General features: G+C 40.5%; 1 protein-coding gene across 2 annotated transcripts in view; it reads right to left on the minus strand.

Moving 5' to 3' along the window:
- Positions 1-276: 276 nt before the first annotated feature.
- abat (4-aminobutyrate aminotransferase) overlaps positions 277-22,728 on the minus strand; it is a 28,337-nt gene continuing 5,885 nt past the window's right edge. The window contains exons 3-18 of one of the 2 annotated variants that reach the window (XM_031871093.1): positions 17,025-17,170; positions 15,737-15,834; positions 15,600-15,629; positions 15,234-15,351; positions 10,463-10,512; positions 9,772-9,852; positions 9,531-9,623; positions 8,251-8,313; positions 8,071-8,134; positions 7,327-7,475; positions 6,121-6,258; positions 4,336-4,503; positions 3,472-3,618; positions 2,647-2,758; positions 2,161-2,285; positions 277-2,024 (exon numbers count right to left, since the gene is read on the minus strand). In XM_031871093.1, the coding sequence (XP_031726953.1) occupies positions 2,164-2,285; positions 2,647-2,758; positions 3,472-3,618; positions 4,336-4,503; positions 6,121-6,258; positions 7,327-7,475; positions 8,071-8,134; positions 8,251-8,313; positions 9,531-9,623; positions 9,772-9,852; positions 10,463-10,512; positions 15,234-15,351; positions 15,600-15,629; positions 15,737-15,834; positions 17,025-17,094 (1,503 nt within the window). In that variant the 5' untranslated portion in view covers positions 17,095-17,170 and the 3' untranslated portion in view covers positions 277-2,024; positions 2,161-2,163. Of the gene's footprint in view, positions 2,286-2,646; positions 2,759-3,471; positions 3,619-4,335; positions 4,504-6,120; positions 6,259-7,326; positions 7,476-8,070; positions 8,135-8,250; positions 8,314-9,530; positions 9,624-9,771; positions 9,853-10,462; positions 10,513-15,233; positions 15,352-15,599; positions 15,630-15,736; positions 15,835-17,024; positions 17,171-22,728 lie in introns of both variants that reach the window. The other variant, XM_031871092.1, reaches the window with a different exon arrangement.

The following is a 22,728-nucleotide window of genomic DNA, read 5'->3' on the forward strand; positions in this document are numbered from 1 at the left end:
TAGGTAGGCAGGTAGGTAGACGGGCAGGTAGGTAGAAAGGGATGTAGGTAGACAGACAGGTAGGTAGGCAGGTAGGTAGACAGGCTTTATTTTTAATGACCTTCCCCCCAAAGTCTTTCTTCACCTCAGAACATTCAGGCTTGCAAAAGAGACACTTCGACATTCATATAATTTAAAATAAACACTGTTTTTTAATCATATTTTCAGGTCAAAGTGGACTATGTAGATAGGAAGGGCTGAATGAGCTTTCATGCTCAAGAAATAAAAACTCAACTCGGTTACTCAAAACTTCTTTTATTTCTTACATTAAATGGACAGAATGTTTTATAGACAACAGCTAGAGCCATCTAAAATAATTACTGTACATCAATAATCATCTATCTCAGATCACAAGTGATAATAGTTCATGTCAAAAAGATTAAAGGTCGTCGTGGATTCATGGAACACTGACTGACAAGGAGACGGCACTGTTGTCATCATCACCATTGTATTGCTCACATGGACACCCTGCAGTTCTTACTCCTTTAAAATCGATGTTTATACAAGACTCACTAACCCTGTGAACTATGTGGAACAAATTTACATTAGGCTTACTGGATATAATTTCTGCAAAATGAATGTAAAAAATGTACATAATATTCATATATATTAATGACTGTATTGAGTTAATAATCAGAAAGAAATGAATGATAACACCTTTTCTGAACTGCTACACACTTGTAACACTTGCCTAAAAGCTCCATGGAACATTCAGACACCGATGAAGGTTTTAAGTGTTCTACAGAATCAGTAGAACAACAGCTTGGGCAGAGTTACAAAAAATAATTCTACAAATATTAAGAAAAAGTTGTGCTGTGATGGTGTTTAAGCCTTTATGCTCTACATCTTTGTATTGCTTATGATCTAATTGCTTCTCAATGGACTTGTGCTCAAAGTTCAAGTTCTGCAACTTAGCTACAGTTTGCTAACAGGCCAACCCTGTTTGAGTCTGTCTCATCCACTCAGTAGCAGAGTCTGGCACAATTCCCATTGAAAAAAAGACGCGCATTTGTCAAACCAGTCAGTTAATCTATATATTTGAAGTCTTTTCTCTTGAGAAATCAAAAAATACTGTTTGAAAACACGTCCAATGCATTTTAGATCTGACCTTTGTGTTGCTTGGTGACATTTGTTTTAAGTGTGGAATGGGCTCATTGTTGCGCCTTGGATGAGACGGATTACTAACAGCTAGAAGATTCTCAGTCATCCAGGTCATGGTTTATCTCCTCTGTGTGAAGGACCCCACAGAGGCCGAAGGCCTGTGAACCCATAATCAGTCTGAATTGAAGAAGGATTTTGAAGCTTGATGCAAACTGAAAATGATCAGTTTTCCTGCATGCTGAATTTACACCAACTGGCTGTTCTGTCACACATGAGAAGTGTTAAATATGAAATGATAACAAAGTGTGGCATGAAAATGAAAAGTAAATCTGTTTTAAAAATATAATTTTGGCAATATATGAAGCTTTTGTTCAAGAGTCAAGTCAAAATGTGTTCAGAATTTTAGATCAACTAAGGTTACCAATGGCTGCTCCCGTTTGAGCCACTAAAAAAGAAAAGAAAACAATATTAGCACATTTAAGTGACATGCAGGCACTAAACAATCTATGACATTGTCATGGTCCATTTAAGATTCACATTTTTTTCTGGGCTACAACATTTCAAAAGTCATTCCTATTAAGAGCAACACAGAGTCATCACAAGGGCGTAGGGGGAGGAGTAGCAGCTAGATTTGCTGACATGATGTGCAATCTGGCATGACTTCATCCAGCGGTCAAGTCAGTCTACATGTAAGAGATGAGAATGATTCTGGAGTTTGGAGACATTTCCACAGATTCATTTTACAGAAACATGAACATTCTCAGTTACTGATACCTAGTTACTGCACCTGGATGCTTTTCTGGGTACACCTTTATGGCAGCAAAATCATGAGAATATCATCATCATCTTTTCTGGCTAAGGGGATGAAGATTGGCTTATTGGATCTGAAACAGAGGATATATGAGATAGCTGTGTGAGTAATTGTGTGGATTGTGCTTATCATGACATGGACTGTCTGGAGTTTCCTCCCTCCATTCTGGATTAACTCATGCAGTGTCAGTCAGGCTCCTTGAGGGTCACCATTTATTTGTGCTGGGCCAACACGTCATTGAAGATGTTGAGGAAGATGTCCACATGGTACTCCTTGAAAACCAGAGCTGGACGGAAACGGATCGATCGATCCCCACACCCTCCCAGGAGGACACCTGTCAATGACAAACACTGTTACAGGGTATCCACACAGCTCAATCAATGATCCGTCATCCACCTTCATAAGGTTGAACACAAAAGCCTATTCCTGTTCATTCAGTATCAATTAATATCAATATCAACATTTTCTGACAGTGTAATGATGTAAACTGTCTATTTGATGGAGTTATTAACAGTGAGATTAGAGCTGTCACTGTTCAACTCCCTAAAAACAACTAGAAAAGTTGTATGCCTGTCATGTTGCAGTTTACATCCATGTCTGTCCAAATGTCATCACTTCATCATTTTGGTACTCCAAGGAAGGTGAGTTCTAAGCAGAAGTACTCTGTAAATAAGAAATGGTGGTGTACTTCATACCTTTGTCTCTGGCCTTGAGCAGGATGCTGCTGCGTGTTGCATCATCACAGATATCAATGGCACAGAAGGTCCCCTGTCCTCGAGCTCGACTCAATAGGCCGGGGTACTGAGCCTGGGGACCAGACGCACGGAGGTCATGTTCACATACATGTACATGAAGGTCATGTATGTCACACACACACCCACACCCGCACACACACACGTAGGTCATGTTGTATGTCAAATCTGAATCTGCAACGTAGCCAATAACATTTCTCTCTGTCAGGTAAATGTAGTAGAAATAGTAAAAAGTTGAGTTGCATGTTTTTCAAGAGCTTGGGGCCTTTTGTATGTTATTTAAAGTTACAATGAGTTAGAACGGTAACATAATTCAATAATTTTAATATCTAAACATGTGTGATTCAACACAGTATGTCATGGCAGGTGTGTTGCTGAGGACCAAGAAAGCGCAGAGTTGAGTGTGAAGTTGCGGTTCTCCAGAAATCTGCAAGCAGCAACATTCAGCTCGTTCTGAACAGGCATGTTTTCAACGTTTTCACTGGCGTGATAAAACACAAGAATTTGCTCACTTTGAGATATGTGGCTAAGTAGGCTTGACAGTGTGTGTGTGTGTGTGTGTGTGTGTGTGTGTGTGTGTGTGTGTGATGAAGGAGATCAGACCTGTTCTCAGAGACAGAGCCACAGAAACAGAGGCAGGGCTATACTTCCAACAATAAAATCCATGTAAACCATAGATTGTGATCCGCTAACCTCACTAGTTTGGCGCAAATAAAACAAAGTGCACCGTTACATATTCACACACACACACACACACACACACACTACCTGTAGCTCATAAAGGCCGTTTAGCAGGGCTTTTCCAGAGCGGGTCACCTCCTCCAGAAGGTTCTCTCTGCGAATCACATTGAGAACCTCAGCCAGGAGCAAGTTCTTTGTTGGGTCACCCATCCACGTGTTGAAGATGCGGTACGGCTGAAAAAAGACAACAGATACACAAGCAAACACACTTGTAATCAAAAACCGATCTCCCAAACATCTTTTAATATCTAAAAGAGACAGTCCAATGGCAGTGAGTCAGCAGTCAATCAATGGCAGGTGTTTTGAGAAAGTCTGAGTCACTGCAACCATGAGAGGTCCTTGAGCATGCAGCCATAAACGAGCACCTAAAATATAATGCAGTTTGATGCAGCTGTATGCAAGATTAGCCGTGCACAGACACAAAGATGCACACACACGACTGATCTCATTATTTCCTAGCTCAGATAACAAGTTAAAACCAATGGGTTTGCAGGTATTATACTTATAAATATACAGCAAATGATTTTGGTGATCCTCCAACTTTTGGATGTGATCTAAGAAACTACAATATTGATTGGAGAGCTGTGGCTATGGGTGGGTTGCTACTACATTGACTCAGCCCATTCATGCTGCCTAGATGATGAACTCTTTCGATTTTATCTTCACCACGCCCAGTTTCTCCAGCAGCACCAACGTGATTAGACCCAATACTGGAGAAACTTCCAAGAATAGCTAGATCATCAGTATGTGGTTTGATCCATACTTTGGGGTATTTTGGACATTCCAGGCTCCTAACAGGGCTTTTGATCTTTTGTCTTGATCAAATCTGAAACACATCACAGAAAACTTGTATATGATATATTAAATATGACCAATATAACAATGACTAACCTTATCAGCCTGTAATTCGTCTTTGTGGTAGTAGCCACCAGTGAGAAGCTTCTTGCTGAAGGACACAATGTCAGCAGGGTCATCCATGCCCCAGTGCTCATGAGCCCACAACTTTCCTGTGTTCCCTCCACCAGTCTGGACTTCATCCACGTGGAAACCACAGCCATGCTGGGGAGGTAAAGGGTTAACAGAGTGAGCTACGGAGAAGTGAACAAGGTAAAGAGATAATGAAAGCAGTAGGAGGAAAGGAAGGGAATTAGAAGTTTTTCACTCATTGACAGGAGAGTCAATGGGTAAGAAGCTTGAGTAGGAAGTCTCCATAAGGAGGAATACTGACTCAGGACCAGACGACACTGATATTATCATGTCAGTTATGAGGTCCACAACCATGAACGGCAGAATCCCAGCAGCTGGACCAGTGTTGATGTACAATGGTGTACTTTGCTACAGTCCAAATATAACATTTCACAAGGAATCTAAAGGCTTGTATCAAAAACACAAAGTTTGGCCAAAACACAATATAAGATTGTTTGGTTCAAAGCAGCAAAGTTACAGTGGGACAAAGAAACATTTTTCAGTACTGTCCACTGGCTTCCTGTAGCTGCTCGCAACAGTTCAGGTTCAGTTTTACGTACAAGTCACTATTGTTTGTTCACTAGGATCTGCATAATGAATGTCAAGTCGTCTACCGTCACTCTGAGCCTCCTGGAACATGGAGGCAGGTATTGAGGCACTTATCCTCGGAAGTTAGATCTACAGTGGCTTGGCTTGTACAAGACACATGAATACATGTAATATCAATGAAATTTCTTTTGACAAGACTTTCTTCAGACAATACCAGACCCCGTTTCAGTGTCGAATGTGGGCTGGATCTATGGCTTAAAACCATGTCCTAGAAGAGTGTGCCTTTCTCTGAACACAGTCTGTGACAGGCATCATTGGCATTAGTGACCTTCCTCCAGTTCATGTGGCTCAAAGTGTTCCAGCTCTTATGGGGCTCCCCTGCCTCCCTGTATATGGTTGGCTCATCATGTGCTTTGGGGGATTTTCATTCCCTACGAAAATACTTTTTTTGTTACCTGGCATGCTGATCAACTTCTCTATAAAGTCAATTCATTAGTACTCATTGCACTGTATATAAGTGAATATACACTTTGTGGTAGAGAGCACTTACAGAGCTCAACGATCTCAATCTATGCTCACTCTGAATTCAGTCAGATCACATTGTTCTATAATAACATGCAGTCCAATCGAGTATAAACTATTTCATTACTTCTCTATTTAGTGAGATGGTGTTATTTGCCATCATGAGGCATAACTCAATAATAATTTGATCCATGTCATGTCAACAAAGTGGTGTCTGAGGGTAGTGAACCAGTATACTATAGCTGGGAAATATATCAATATTAAATTGACATTGTGATATGAAACTATATGTCGTCTTAGATTTTGGACATCACAATATGACACAAGTGTCTTTTCTTGGTTTTAAAGGCTTCATAATAGTGACTTGATGTCATCTTCTGACCTTACCAGACTGCTCCAGGAGTTTATTTGCCTTCACCTACTTAGTCATTATATCCACATTACTATATTTTATGAAAGCACAAATAATCAACCCTACAATATGTTCACAATATCGATGGTTTTGTTTAAAATTGTCCTGATACAGTATTTGAGTTCTTCATATCGTCCAGCACTACAGTATTTCTTCCCAGTTGATGCAATTGTCTCAACAAGCTAATGCCCTTTTAAAGGATCTGTTGCCATAGTGATCACTGTTACCTTGCGTGCAATGTTGCGGAGGCTTTTGAAGAAGTTTGGGGAGGCGTGGTTATCTCCCCCTTCAGCCTGGATTGGTTCAATTACAATCCCAGCCACAGGCTTCCCCTTCTGTCTCCATTTTATGATCAGGTCCTCCACCTGGGGGGGGGGGGGGGGGGGGAGAGAGAGAGAGAGAGAGGTTGCATTTTTCAACCAAAGCTTTAAATATCACTATAGATCATTATGGGCTATCTTTCTAGCACAACCATGGAAGTTAGGCTTTTGAATCAACAAGTGAATACACACAAGTTGATTCCTTGATCAAACACTTGCAAGTCCTGTCGGCACTTAACAAATGGCCAGATGAATTTCACACAGTTAAGCATAATTACACAGGCTATTAGCTGCACTGAGGTACTGCACATACATTTAATGAAAGAAAGTCTGCAGGGAAGGTAACCCAATGCTCCAGCCACTGTCCAGTCAACAAAGAGAGATGTAATCTTTGTTTCTGCAATATATCATGATGGAACAAGTATTGCATCCTGCTCTTATACACGCATACTGCGGGGACGCGTCATCACAAAGTGCCAGCACCATCACAGCAAACAGTAACAGCCTGCCAGTTGCGATATGAATGGATGATTGAATTTACATTATAACATGTATTGAAATTACTGCTGAACTGTGGACGTTGAACATGTTCAATCATCCAGCTCACCCTCCTCTTCTTTTAGTTGCTGCTGGTGCGACTAGTGCCTTGACAGCACGAGTGATATACTTTGAGCTGAACTGTATTCCTGTGGACATTTTTGTTTTTGGCCTGTTAAATGAACTGAATTTGGTTTGAACAGCTGCTTGAATAGAGAATGAGCTGAACTGAACACCTGTTGGATACATGTGTATTTATTTGTCTTTTTTTAAAGAGGAAGAATATTTTGAGTTTTTCATGTACAAACTACATAACCTTCAGTTTTAATTATGTTAATACATTTATCTAACAATTAGAAAGCAAATGGTGCTGGAGTATTTCTTTGTTCACAGGTTCTTAGGATAAAAGTCTACTTTATTAAGGTTGTATGAGTGAATTGACATATACTGTATTTAAGGCATAGCACCTTTGTGTTGGCTGACTGTGTGACTGGATGACTTTTTGTCAGGTTAATCCCAGAAAACAAAAACTAAATAATCGCCATCCCAGCTTTCTCCTCTACACACACAGCCTACCTCCTCCAGACAGCGAGCCTCGTCCTGTGCATTCTCTCTGGTAAATTCCTCCAGCGGGTACTGCAGTTTGGGAAACGGAGCGATCGGCCAATCAAATGATGGCACATCCAGCTTGTGGATCGCTTTAGAGTGTGTCGTTGCCAAGCAACCTTAACAGGCAAAAAGATTGTGTTAGCCATGAATCTATGATGTTGCAATAATAACTCAGCCACTATAGTTCAATAGTTGTTCATCATGTAGTATTTCTGGTGTGCTGCAGGTTTATATCTTGTGTTGACGTGTCGAGTTGAATTGACAGTAGTTTACCACCAATAGAAAAGAAGTGACTGGAATGAAGAGAATGAAAACACTTTTCATTCGTGGAGACAATTTCAGAGCAGCAGAATGTTGAGTATGACATGACTCTGGCCGCGGTTATACTCGGAGGCCCAGATCAGAGCTCAGCGGCCTGTGACCAATGGTTTTCCTACTCTGGGACTAAGGCGATTTTCACTAACTAATTAAGATAATAATATTAAATTCTGTGATACTGTTGGACCAAGCACAGACAGACTTTTAATCTAAATGTCTATTCACGTAACTTGAACTGTGTTACCTGCAGAAAGCTTAAAGTTTGGATTGTTTCAAAGCTCCCTCAGATACTGAGCCACACTCAAGATGATTATTCAAAATCTGTAATCCAAATGTAATTCTAACATCAACAACATTTCTAAAAAGTCAAAATAGAAGCGATCGATAACATACCCATGGTTCTTCCATGGAAAGCTCCCATGAAAGATAAAATACTGAGTTCTGGACAACCTGGGACCTGAGACAGAAAAACAGAGAAAGAAAGAAAGACAAAGAGGATGACGCACATATTTAGTAGAATATATCTGGAAATGTCAAAATATTCTGATATGTAGTGAACGTTCTTTCCCCCACCTGGTTTATCATGCAGGAGCTGAGGTCTTCTTCAGACGGTGTGTTGTGGCCTCGCTCCTTGTTCTACAGCAAACACACACAGATGAAGTACATTTACATTTGGTTGTTGAGATCATATCTACTGTAAGTTCTTATTTCATCAGATATTTATCTTGAGAACAGAACAATAAACATATTTAAGAAATAAAATGGTGTACACTATGTAACCAATTAGAAAATAAAAGTTCTTGCAGCACATCAGGGTTGTATGTAAATTTAAATGGCACTTTTAATGAATTCATCAGGCTCAATCAGTGTTTAAAAGGGGCTCACAGAAAGCTCTGTTTACTGTCATAGGAAGTACTATCAGCCTGTTGCTCTGGAGGAACTGTGTCTGAAAGGTTCTATTTCAGTTGTGTTGAAGTATACACATTTCTAATAGATTGGATTGGATCTAGCACTTTTAGAGCCTGACCTCCAGTGTAGATTTCGGCGCCTGATTCAGATTTTGTTTGAGTCTTTTGTCTAAATGTACATTTGTGTTAGTCAAATGTTAATCTAGTTTACGTCAGTAAAACATTTGTCATTTCATCATGTATTTTTTTTTTCATCTACTCGTTTTGTAGCTATCTTTGTCGGTTACATATGTTGATCTTGTCTATTGTAAGGTGAGTGGAAGAGGCTCTGTTAACTTGTTCACACACACACACACAGTGTCCCTGCCACGCTGCTCTGCAGCAGTACAACAGTTTGCATCCAGTTGTCATTATAAAGCTATCATTACCACAGCTACCTGCTGTCTCCACTGCTCATCAGTCAGAGGCTGGTTCACTGTCTATGTTCAGACCGAGCTGTCAGACAACCGGCTGATCTTTCTTTAGTGAACATCCGGAGTAAGATTTAGATGGTTGACAATGTCACTACCCAGCGGCAGTCTGTCTGATGATGATTTAACCTCTGGGGACAACGAACAATATTCCAGGGGTTTGGTGTAACCAGCAGATATCCAGAGACAAGATAGTGGATCTCCGGGCCAAGACCTCCTGTTCTGTGCAAAGGTTCATATTTCTAAGCCGATTAGCAACTCGAGACTCGAGGATGGAGTTGGAGTTATTACAATGGGCATAAACATAAAAGTTAATAAATGAAATGTGATCTTTCAACACATCCTAAGCATTTTTTGGAGCAGTGGGCTGCTGTGAAGCAACCGGGGAGCAACCCGGGTTTCAGTGTCTTGTCCCCGGGTAGAAGCACTAATAATAGCAGAAATAGCAGTAGCAGTAGTAGTAGCACTCACTCACCCTGTACCAGATAAACATTGCTTTGTAAGCATTCTCATTGGAGCAAGAGCCACAGGCCATTGTCTGAACACGAGCCATTCCACTGGGAGCCACCTGACAGGAGGGAAGACTTATTGTGTTACTGTTGTTTATCTTTATAAGTCAAATATGCATACAATTAAATACACTTTTCTTACAACAATATTAACACCATTATCTCTCAACTGTTCACTATGTTGAACTTTGTGTGTATGTTACTAACTGAGAGAAGACTTTCAGCGAGTTTTTCTGGAAAGTTCTCCGGAGGCAGGATTCCCAGGGCGGGTCGGTTCACAAGAGTACTCTGAAAGACAAACAGAAAGCACAGACACCTTTCAGACAACACTGAACAAGCACAACTAAAACGTTATATGAAGGGACACTCAGCAATCCATTCACTTTGACTGCTCTCACCTACCCGACTACACTGTGACGTGGTTGCTCATTTAAAGTAAGGTAAATAACATGTAAGCTCCATTCATTGACCACAGCATCAACTGTGTGATTTACGTACATACATCACCTATTGTCCAAATAAAGTACAAATTCAATTCTGAAATGATTTGACATCAGTGACTGCTTAATGCAGTACTCCACTGAGCCACAATGTCATGCATTATTATTATTATTTCACCATGATGCCCCTAGATTAGTGCAGGATTCCACAAGCACCACAGCCTGTTATTTGGTAGTATTTTGGGGTAATCCTCTTTAGAGTTAAACTTTACTAGGACAGTAGTGGAACAGTCAAAACCAGGAGCATCTTAATACAAATATGGCTGAATTGCATAACTGTGGTTGTCTTACTGTAAAAGCTGGACCACCGTACACTATAGCAAATCAATACACAACAACACCAGTTCATACTCTCACTGTAGTGATGATACAAATGATCTTGAATGTGGAAGACCTACCAGATTGTTTGGATTGGACATCAGTTTGAGGAGAGCAGGGTGGTTGTAGCCTGAGGGAGGACAGAGTGAGAGTGGGCATGGGCGTAGGAAGCATTGAAAATGTGGATGGGACAATCTAACTCTGGTCTCGGGGTCAGAGTAGATGTCATTTAACAGGTGCTGTACACATTTATACTGGCAAAAGAAAAAGTATGGGTACATTTAGTATTGTCATCCAGAGGAAGGGTTTGGAGCCAGATCACATGTTTGAAGATATTAAAAATATGGAATTAATAATGATTGAATTAATAAGTAATTTAATAATTTTAATTAGCAAATCATAAATATATTTTTTTATGTTACAAAATGATTGGGTAAAGTGGAGAGGAAACTGACGTCCAATCATGTCCCAATCATTTCTACTGTATGACATGTGTCCCACAGCTCCATGATGGTGTTAGCCGGTTATCTTGGTGGCTTTGCTTACACACACATAACGCTGCTCCTGAGAAGCACTCCACATACATATTTAGGGAAACATTTCATGACAAATCTATATAACAGCCACCTGCTATCTCTCATGAAAAGCAATAGTCTCGAATTCATGGGTTTGAGTGTGTGTGAGCAAAGCCATCCAGTTAGCTGGATAACACACTGTTAGCTTGTTGCCACCGGCCCCTGATATACGCTTTTTGGGCTAAAAATGCATATTTGCTAACATTTCATATAGCAAATTCAAATCCAACACATAGGGCCAAAACAAAGCTCATGAAATATGAAGATGATACAATCAATCACTAACAATGACTAAAGTGGGTTGATGCTCGGTTCTGGCTTTTTTTTCATACATTTATCATGTCGCAATGAAAACATGGTGTATGGAGTTTGATTGATTTGGCCACTAAGAAAGCAAGCAGAATGGATCTGTGATGAAGCACTGACACAGCGCTCTGTGGAGAGTAGCACGAGGATAAACGAAGCACTGACTTTCCTCATGGTAAGTGGGCATCCTCACCTGGTGCCTGTGTTCAGCGTCAAGCTTTGCGATGTTAGGCTGTTCACAGGTGATGTGTTCATAAAAAAATGTATATTTGAATTTCTGGAAAGCTTGTCTGCACTCAGTGAAACAATTACTGATTCTGGATAGTGAATGTGGAACAGCCTGTGTCTATTGTTGGACGAGTGATCAAACCGGTTTGATCTGGATGTATAATATATGGAGGCTATAGAGTCTTACGGATGAGTTTTACATTTGAAATGATGAATGATAATGGAGATGATTAGATTGCAGGTTTGTTGGGTTTCAGGAGGAGCGTCATTACTGCAGTATTTATGTTGACAGCTTGTTGTATTTGAGCAGTTAGTCTGCTGAAGAGTGGAGTAAATGTACACCAGAACCGTTTGTAGAGCTCAGCACATCAGGTCCTGGCGCTTTGTTAATGATTAAGTGCACTGCAGAATACTTGTGTTATTGACAATCAGGGTGTTTGCATTCACTTCAGTGAGTTTTGGCACATTGTTATGAGAAAAGACAGGATTCTGTCTCGATTTGGATAATGTTCTGATGAGTACAGGTTGTAAAATGTGTTTTCCCTCAGTAGAAAGTAATTAAGGACTTCGAAGCGAATTTATTAGTATATTTAAAATATTAATATCTGAGTCATATTTGAATATATTTTCATGCTTATGAGACTAATTTCTGTTATACACAAGATTTAAAGTGGTACTTTTGTGTGATTCTTTAAAGAGAAACTCAGCTTTACAGATCTGTCGATAAAATCAACTAATCCATTGAGTGGATAATCATTCATTCTGTCGAGAACAGTCAAAGATATTTATGTATTGTCTAAGTCTTTCATTCTTTCTTCCAAAATCATTGAATTATTTGAATGTTTCGGAAGATTACTAAGATGTGTGTTACCTGAGTTGGTGGTTTGATCCGCTGACGATTCCAATCACTGTCTATTAGGACTAGGTCTATTTTATGCACTGTGAGTGGCTTTAGCGGGGGAGGGGGGACAAATATGGCAGTGTTTGGGTCATGGATGTTTCAGATTGTTATTGGATTGTCATTGATATTAATTGTTATGAAACCTTCTTCGGGATGTGTAATGGTAGTATTAGAAGTCAATGAAACATTTGTACTAATTGGAATACTAACTCCTTTGTTTAGTGTTAGAAGCTAAGGAGATTTGAAAGATGAGTTCTTTGTAGTAAGCATACATCAGCGTGGAGATCTTTCCATCTGGTTCTTGAATTATTTTTGCCTGAGTACCAATTTCAGGAAAATTCCAAGAAATATAGTACATTTGAGTGATGACATGTTGAGTTAAAGCTGTTAGTGTGAAGAACAAAATATCAGTGCTAATGTCTGTCCTGTTTTCTGTGCACGTGGCAATAAAGCTTTGAATCTTGAATGTTACCTAAACGAATGTGGCTGCCTTACATAAGCTGTTCCACTTCCAACCAGCAGAGTGCGGTGAGGCACACTGAAGCGCTCCATTTGTTAGAGCTTTTTGCATGATCTCAGTCTCTACCTTGTATTCTCTCTCTACCTTGAATTTTTCCTCTGGGGTTGAATGCATTGTTTGGTATTAAGAGTGACGAACAGGTTAATAATCCTATGAGAGCAGGTCTGTAACTAGACATCAAGCAGGTAGATACTAGAGGTAGATATTAGAGTACACTAGCAGTATTTCCCATTATTTTCAGACTTGTTATGTAACTCAAAATCCTTCAATCCACTGACATCCAGCTCAGTTACAGACAAAGAAATATCACAATCAATGAACCATTCCTTGTCAACTGAACTAAAACACAGTTTGCCTTTCTGAGCTCAAATACACACAGAAAACCTTGAAGACTGAAATCAAGCAAACACCGTCTCACAGCCATGAACCTTTCGTCCAACTGGTCGTTGTCATTAGTTCGTTTACTGAGCTCCAGACGGACACAGAGAGAGAAAACAGGAAACAAGCTATGAATGCTGGAGGTCCAAGGACTCCGGGGACTTCATCACAATGACAAACAGGCACAAGACGTCCATTCTTTCTCAATATTTCCCTTTCCATTTGAATTCATTAATTTAAAATACCTTCACTTCATCTGTAAAAACGTCATGGCTCTGAGAGTTCATCCTTCTCCCAGTACTCTTATCAATTAAAGGAAGGCTGAGGTAAAGACATGATATTATCCTGTGGCTTTTAGACATCCTAGTCACAGTGAGGAGTCGGGTAGAAACGGTGAGCATAACAAAAAAAACATTACATTTTTTTTTTAAAGATATACTGGCCTGGTATGTCTTAAATAAATCTACTTTTTCTTATTCTGAGAATGTAAGCAATTGTTACAAGCTCCTGTGGTTCAGCCCTTTCAACTACTGAATTAATTAAGTGTGTGAATTTTTGGCTCCAACAGGAACCCTTCTGTCAGGGAGGCCCTGAGGCCTGGAGCTGAAACCACAAATAATGTTAATCAGACTGGAATACTGCAACCCAACTGGAGTAGTGGTTAGTCTTTGAACAAAGGTCCATTTCAAAGAGAGCAGGAGAGCATTTTCTAAACCTTGACATTTGTCTTTGAAATATTTTATCATGAAGGATCTAGAATCTACTTTTGGCAGTGAAGGTATAGGAAGTTCCCTTTTCTACTGGTCAGTGTTTAAATTGTACACTTACTGTAAATTATGCTGGTCAGTGAACCAAAAACAAAAGGGTAGACCCATGCTAACAAAACAGTAGTCGAGTAGAACCTGCAGAGCCCCCAGGTTGAATTAAGACAAAATCTCTTGCTAGTATTAACATGCCATCTGCATCTGATCTGGAGCAAGTTAAGCGCAGATGCAGAACCCCTGCATTGCAATCAGACCAGCGATTGTGATATGTGTGAATGTATGTTTGTTCAGTTTGGCCACATTTTTAAAGGTGCATAATAAGAGACTGGGAGCATTCTGATTGCCTCTGAGGGGGGGGGGGGGGGGGGGGGGGGGGGGGGGGGGGGGGGGGGGGCACAGGGTGGAGCTGCGCTTGTCACTATAATCGGTGAAAGGGTCGGTCAGCACCAGCTAAAACGAGAAGCTGCTATCTGAATGTTTTGTACACTGCTATTTGATGATTGTACTTTGCATTGTAGCTGAGGGAATCTCTGTGAATGTCAATCATTACTTGGAGGCACCTTGACTGACTATTTTCACTTACTGTACATAAGCAGTGAAATGCTGCACTATAGAACCGGCTGTGGTAAATGAGCGTAGCGCTGCAACAGGAGGTGGAGCAAACACACGAGAGTTTAGTGAAGAAAGGTGCAGATTTTGACGCCTGGATTAGCCCAGATACTGATCCTTAGCATCCGCTCTGGACGTCTCTAAAATGTGCCGTCTTCCTCTGTGCAAATATTATAAAATCCACAAGTTTCAGAAATCGGTTTGTTGGGTATATTTAATGTACTGCTGTGTCCAGGGGAAGCAGAACAACAACTAGACCCAAGAATTCCCTAAACTCTGACTGATGTTTGCTAGCAGAATGCTGTCAAGCACCGCCGCACCATCTGAAGTTTGGTTGCTTCTTGGCTTCATCATTGCTCGCCTTTAAGTAACACAAATACATGAGAGTAACTTCTTCAGATTTCTGCCAATAACAAACTAGAAACACTAGTGCCCAGGTGTTAACTGCCAGCTCTCCAGCTACAGTTCTTTTTTCATTTTCCAATTCACAATATGTATCGATACCGGAAAGTAAAATGGCATATGTGGTGATAAAGGATTTTATCCATACATGGATCACTTGCTACTAACCGATTGGGATGGAGGAGATCTGAGTGTAGATATCTAGCATGCGGTTGCCGTCCACATCCACCAGGTAGTTCCCCCTGCTCTCATCATAGTTACAGAAAAAGTTGATTGCACCAACATTCTGTGAATAGACATGTTCTGTATTAAGCACATTATTCAGAAGAATTCAGTCCTTAACTTGGCAGCAGACACTCACACACATACACCCGCCATGCCACACACACAAATAATCATACTGTGGGAATAAAAAGTCCAACATTCTGGTGAATGTTACCTAGATACATTCTATTATTCTAACATGTGTTTCAGGATCATGGTTATATATATATATATATATATACACACACACACACAAAACCCTCAACTCACCTGAATGTCTCCCAGCTGCTTCGTCAGCTCCTACAGAAATAAAAGTCAATTATACTGAATACCTGAAGAAAGGATAGAGTGTGCTGATTTGCGTGTCTGTGTGTGTGTGTGTGTGTGTGTGTGTGTGTGTTTGTTACTTGTGATCGTGGTCCAGGAACTGAAGTTTTCATGGATGGTCCATCGTAGTCAAACTCCACCTGGGTCTTTGGTGCCGCCTTACTGACATAGCGACACCCTGGTGGAGAAAACAGAGAAACAATAATAACTGAGTGAGTGTGTTTACATGCTGCTACTACCCCGGTTATCACCATATTAAATCCAAAGTGTTAGAAACAGGTCTGATCCTTTGGGACTCCTCACCAGATCAACAAAAACAGGTTAGACCCAGCGCCTCACCAGCCCGCTGCGACTCTCCAGGCTTTCCCTCGTTTCTGCCACTTTGGACTCAATCCAACAAACAATCTATCCAAATATGTAACAGATCCCACGAAGCCCTCGGGGCAGCTCTACTTCTACATCCTCTCATGTTGGCCTGAGGACAGAACGCTGCAGTGACTCACTATCGCCTCTCCAGGTACAAGTGGTAATACAAGACAGGATGGCCACGGCTAGCTGGTTAGCATGCTCTCTTCAGTAGATATTTATGTTATGTATTTGACATAATGTCAACCTACACATTCTGTTGATACTGTAAGTTCACTCATTGAATGTTTTAAACTAAACTTCTGGCCCCATCCTACACATTTTAAATATGACCCACACAGATTGGCCTAGTGATGATTGACAGGAGAGGTGAACTTTGAGACGATGACCTCAGAGGAAACAGAACATTGATCCGATTTCAGTACAGTCAAACATTTACACTGATCAGAAAAAACTGACTACATCATGGTTGCATTGATTGTTATCCCTGAGAACAGTGGAAGTATTATGACTTATTATCTGCTGGTAATATACAAGTATAAAACTATAAAAAATGACAAATACCCAAGCTCACTGAGAAATAAAGTTTGAAAACAGTTGCAATACAGTGAGGTGCAGATCTAGCAGGGCTGGAGGCATATGCACAGTTAAAAAGAAGAAATGGTCGAATTTATTGATTATCTGCTTTCTCATACACACTTTCAATTTAGACTTTAAGACCAATTCAGGGACATCAAAAATGACACATAGGTGGTCTTAACAGCCCTTTTCAGAGTAAATAATTTTTTAAATGATATTAAAAAGTTTTAAAATGGCTGAATGAGCAAAACTGACAAGAAAATGAATTAGAATGGAAAACAAATCCCTGAAGCATTTAGCACACAGTTCTACTAACACTTCTAGGTAAATCTACAAGACAACATTATAGCAAAGTTACATTTCAGTTACATTACAGCATGGATTTTAAAAAATTTGATTTAAATTGAAGAGTGTTGGATTTACCTGGAGCACTGAGCCACAGGTTTTTCTGCAGGGAGAGAGCAAACTGACGGCTGATCAGGGAGGACGCCATGACAAAACTGTCCAGAGACAGGAAGACGTGTGAGGGAGAGGCAGAGAGCCCTCAGAGTCTAACTTCACTAGGTCACCTATGAGAGAGAGGGAGAGAGGGAGAGAGAGAGAGAGGGAGAGAGAGAGAGAGGGAGAGAGGGAGAGAGAGAGAGAGGGAGAGAGAGGGAGCGTTAAATAGCCACTGAGCTGAGACTCTACCCACGTTGTTCATTGTTTCATCTTAGTTGTCAAATTCTGTCAAACTCACACCACTGCAGTGAGTTAGTGGTGCAAGGGTTCATGAAGTTCACGGTTCAGATCGTATCACAGATCACAGATCTTTACTAGCTCTCCTCCTGTCAATTCAGACTGATTGGTTGTTTACAATGTAACATGATCAGAGACTAGAAAAGCATACATGATGTCCTGATCACATGTTTTACTGAATGTTGGTGGATAACAATGTCAGTAAAACTTTGTTTCACACTGATGGTTAAGATAAACTGTGTAAATAATCCACGGTTCACATGCGTGCTACTGTGAGGGGGATCCGTACGGATCACGGATCAACAGTGGTCCGTTACACCACTACAGTGAGTTATTATATAATTACTGCTTTTTGGCTTTAGGGGTAGTTTTTTCTTCCTCAGTTACACACATGTCGTGATGTATCATAGCTGATTGTCTATCAACGCATCCAGGTATAGCAGCATAGCTGTATCATGATAGTATGGTATCGTGAGTTAGTCTTATTCCCACACCTATTAATAATAATAATCAGATTTATACAAAAGCAGAGTTTCCAAAGGGCAGATAAAGCAAAGCAAAAGCAGGATACACGACAATATAACAATAGAAAGCAAAACAAAAAGCAAGATGAACTAAGGTCAAATTTAAACACAGGTAAAACAGTCCAACAGATGAAACAATACAAATATATCAGTAAAATAAATACAAATGAACAAAAGAAAAGCTTTTGCCTTTCAACTAGAAGAATCTCAAGACAAATCGTATATGTTCCATTTCAGGCTTTCTAAGCTGCAGCTGGTGTACCAGCCATATATTAAATAATCAATAACTATTCCTATTATCTCTTGATAGAGAAAAAAACGTAAGGAATAAATGTGCGAAGTGAGGCAATAGGGGCTGTCTGCTCTCTCCCTTCCAAGCTCTTATGCAACACTGGCGGCAGAAACAGGATCATTCCAGATATCTGCTTTCACACAGCAAAGGAAACCCTGACCCATGCACACACACACGCACACACGCACACACACACACACACACACACACGGTGCCGGTTTCTTGGCAACACCTCGTGAACCGGATGAAACTGGTTTGGAGAGTAAGAGTTATACAAGATTGCATCTACATAATCGGAGCACATAGGGAGGACAACAGCAATAATGCCTAATGTAATACTTTCAGTTGTCGTAACCATAGATACCTCAGTCATGAGAAAGACTTTATACTGAAGGAGAGGATTTTACTCATTGAATATCAAAGTACCACTGAGGTTTCATTCCATTCATCACTCAAGTTCTGATGTACAGGGACGATGGGAAGATGTGTCTCGTCTGCTATTGAGACTGAATGCTGACTTATGCTAGAAATAAACTAGTACATCTGTTTTATCTCAGCAACACAAAAGTGTGTTCAGCAATTCGGAATTCTAGTGAAAAGAGAGGGGGAGGGGACGCTATGATCTGTTTAATAAGGAGATAAAGGGGCACAATTTCAGAGTGTTTCTTCAGGAAGGTTTTCAAAGTGTTGCACTCATTTGCACACGTGACAGAGATAGTTATATAAAGAATGAAAACAGAGAGCTAGAGAGAAGTTCAAACCCTGCATATTTTCTCATGTCCACACACCTTCTGAACATGAAGCAGATGTGAACATTGGATTGTCGGTTTCGGAGAGTTAAAAAAAAAACAGTCATCGTCCGATAATCACTGTCGATAGTTTGATCGGTTGTCTCTATAGAGGCCGACCCGAAGAGCCGATCAGACTAAGAAAAACACGAGATACTTTCTCCACTAAAATGGCTTCAATGGAGTTGTGGGTTGTGTCTCTGAAAACCCGTTGACAGCCTGTTCAGGGTGGGACGGTTGTGCTGATATTTCACCTTGCCCTTCTGTATAAAAGGCATGAACACGGATCGCGGTATTCTGCTAAGTCCTGATCAGGGAGAGGGACTCCAAAGCTGTTCCACCTACAGACAAGCAGCTCAGTTGAAGCATTCTAGCAGCTGTGACTGAAACAGCCCGGGGTAAAACAGACTCTATAGGCTTTTAATGGAGGCTTCTTGTTAAGGGAAGCAGGGAGACAATATGTGCAGTCTTCTAAGAAACCATTCACCACACTAACCAAAGCATAGGACAGACAGTGGACGGTGTTAATACACACAGATCTCAGATCTAAAGCTTTATTTAGCAACTAAAAGAGTCAGATGTTTCCCTCTGCAGTTAATAAACAACACCACTAACACTATCAGGAGTGGAAAATTCACTAAAGAATTGAACCGGACAGACGGATGACCTGAAAACACAATGCCTTCGTCCACAGCTGTCGCCATACAATACAGACGTAAAATACAGAGATGGATTGTGAAACACAAACATCACAGCTGATGGCCAACTAGTAGCACCTTTGGACAATTTTGCTGATCATCGGATCTCTTGCTGTAGATTCCATTTCCCTTGATTCCCCTCAATAAAAACTAAAATAGTTAAACATCCTCATAATGCAGAGAAGAGGGAATAAAAGTTGACTGACTCACATGAAATAAAGGAAACAATCAGAAGTATTTTAGAAAATGAAGACTTCATGAAACAAGCTGCGGCAAATCATCAGACAACTATAGATATTTACCCAGAAGACCCCGTGACAGTAACCACCCAAACACATCTGTGTGTTGGAATGATGTTTAGAAATCATGAAGCTACATCTCCACTACGTCAGTGAAGGTGAAAACAGGAATACAAACACATGTTGGTCATAGGTTGCTCAAATCTATCAGAGAATGAGGCCTCGTTGACGCCTCTACATTATTCTGGAAAACAAAAACCTTAGGCGTCACACGCACACACACACACACACACACACACACACACACACACACACACACGGTGATGAGAGCTGCCAGTAATTGACCAGCTTCCCGCCCCCTGAGCTAGAACAGTCTGTTCAGAAAGCGACATGACTTTATTGTGATGGAGCCTTTAAAATCAGGAAGAGACACATTACAATAGCACGACTACTTTAGTATACGTACTATTCCCTAATCATTTAAACTACGCCATCAATCACACATCATAAGATGAAAGAGCAAGTAAAAGTGATGAAGGTCAGGGAGCGAGCTGAACAACATCTTCTACGTTGACGATGATCATGGTGGTAGTAAGGAACAGGAAGCTATTGAACAAAGAAAACAACAACACTCAAATATGGCTTTCAAAGATCCGTCTGGTCTCGCCAGTGATTCAACATCTGGAGATGGAAAATTTACAAAAACTCACCTCCAACACTCCAAAATCTAACTCTACACCAAGGCCTTCAATTTGCTCGGCAATACCAAAGAGCAAGAAAACACCTTCTTCTCCTGTCGACTGTTCATGAAGGCACTAGATCAGAAAATATATATTCATACATACTCACCTCTCCATTTTAAAGCTGGCTTTGACAAGTACTACCGGATTAATTATCAACGGCCAGACAATTCATTCAGCTTCCCTATTGCCTTTCATCAATGACCTAACATCAATGGCTGACAAAAAAGAGAAAAATGAAGAAGGAAACAACTACATAACGTGACCATAATGACAGCAATAAAGTCTGTTGAATCAGACATGGTTTACAGCTCCATGCTCTTTCAAAACTACTATTTGGAGGTGGTGCATGTATTTGGGGATATCCTGAAAAATGAACCTCCTCTTGGTGTTTTGATATTCAGTCTCTAAACATGAGTATAGAACTTGAGTAGGAAAACACACAGGCTTCTTATAAAAGTCAAGGTCAAAATAAAACCAAATATATGACAGAAACTGTCCTGCCTGCTTCCTTTCTGCTTCAAACCGGTCTGGGACGGTAAATTCAGCTGTCCTATCCTCCAGTGACATGAAATTGCATTGACAAAAAGACTGTTGTGTAACCACAGCAGCAGTGTGGCGATATCAAGCTCCACGCCGCCTACTTGGTCTACTAGAAGTTTGATTGTGACAGAGAAAGAGAGGCACACAGTGGTGGAGATAAAGACATGGATCAAGAAATGTCTCTGTCAGAACAGAGAACAAAGGACTTGATCAGGAGACCAGGTTACAGTTTAGACACATTGCACTGACACTGATTTAGAGTTTCTCAAGCTTGGGGTTGACCCAACGTTGGGTCACTTGGTGTGCAGATGGAGTTGTTGTTGGAGCTTTCTGAAACATGAGAGTGCTTCATCAATTTGTATTCAAAATATTTGACATACATCAGCATTCCCATATGATCGGTTTAGAGCTTCTTGCATGATGCTGAAAAGAACACAAAGAGATGCTGGAGGCTTTGAAACAGTTTCTGATCCTCTACTTGCCAGGTTGGAGAGTGTTCTGGGACCTAAGGTGAACCCAGAGACGGTTCAGTTTAAGCCTCTTGTAGCTGGCAATACCTGTCAGGTCACTCACTAAGTGGAGCACAGCTCCATGCAATACCTGTTCCTCACAAAGAGAACATCCACAGAGAGAGCGAGTGAGTGATTTGCTTTGGCCCAGATGAAGGATATCGAGGATTCTGCTGAGTCCCCCACAGTCTGCAAGAGCAGGGATCCAGTTTGTGGACTTAAACTCAGCATTCAATAAATAAACTTTGCCATTTGAAAATACAAATTCAGTTCAGAGTTTTTGGTTGGTAAAATATCTTAATTGATTATTAATTTCCAGCAACCCTCAAATCAAAGAATAGAGACACTTTACGCACAATTTAGGTGTATTTTCCCTTTAACTCACGAGATGAAGGTATAATTTTTTATATTTATTGGAATATAATTTATTTATTCTTATTGCCATTATGCAATATGTTGGCATATTATTTTGAAAACCGGATGTTCGTCTGTAGAAACCCGGAAGTTGTCTCCCGTTAATCTTTCCGCTAACTAACTCAGACCAGTTGAGAACCACTGCCTTAAACAGTCGGTGAGATTGAGTCCTGGTGCTTCAAACCATTCTTTCAACATGACGTCTATTACTGTATTTTAGCGGGTGATGGGTCACTCACTCACTGATCTACAACTATTCAGTCTGACATGTAAATCTGCATGGTAACCAAAGCAACCACTCGCCACTTCCTCTCTTCAACATCCAAAGCTGGCACATCTCTGGCCTCACCCTTTGTTACTTAATCAAAATGAATGAAACAAAGCCGATTTAAGAGGCAGCAGTGCACATTTTCACTTTGAAGACGACTTGTCAACGGTAACTTTACATAACAACATAATGGCATTTATATAACATGCATGTCAACATTGACCCATTGACCCCACAACGGTGTGAATGAATACATAAAGTAATTCATTCTTTTTGTCTTATTAGGGGTATTTGTTATTCTTCAGTCACACAGATATCATGACTTATGTAAAGTTAGAAAGATATTGACAGATTCGGACTTCCCGGTTCAATAA

Source organism: Anarrhichthys ocellatus, unplaced genomic scaffold, assembly GCF_004355925.1.
Source record: "Anarrhichthys ocellatus isolate YVR2014 unplaced genomic scaffold, GSC_Weel_1.0 scaffold56, whole genome shotgun sequence".
Lineage (NCBI taxonomy): Eukaryota > Metazoa > Chordata > Actinopteri > Perciformes > Anarhichadidae > Anarrhichthys > Anarrhichthys ocellatus.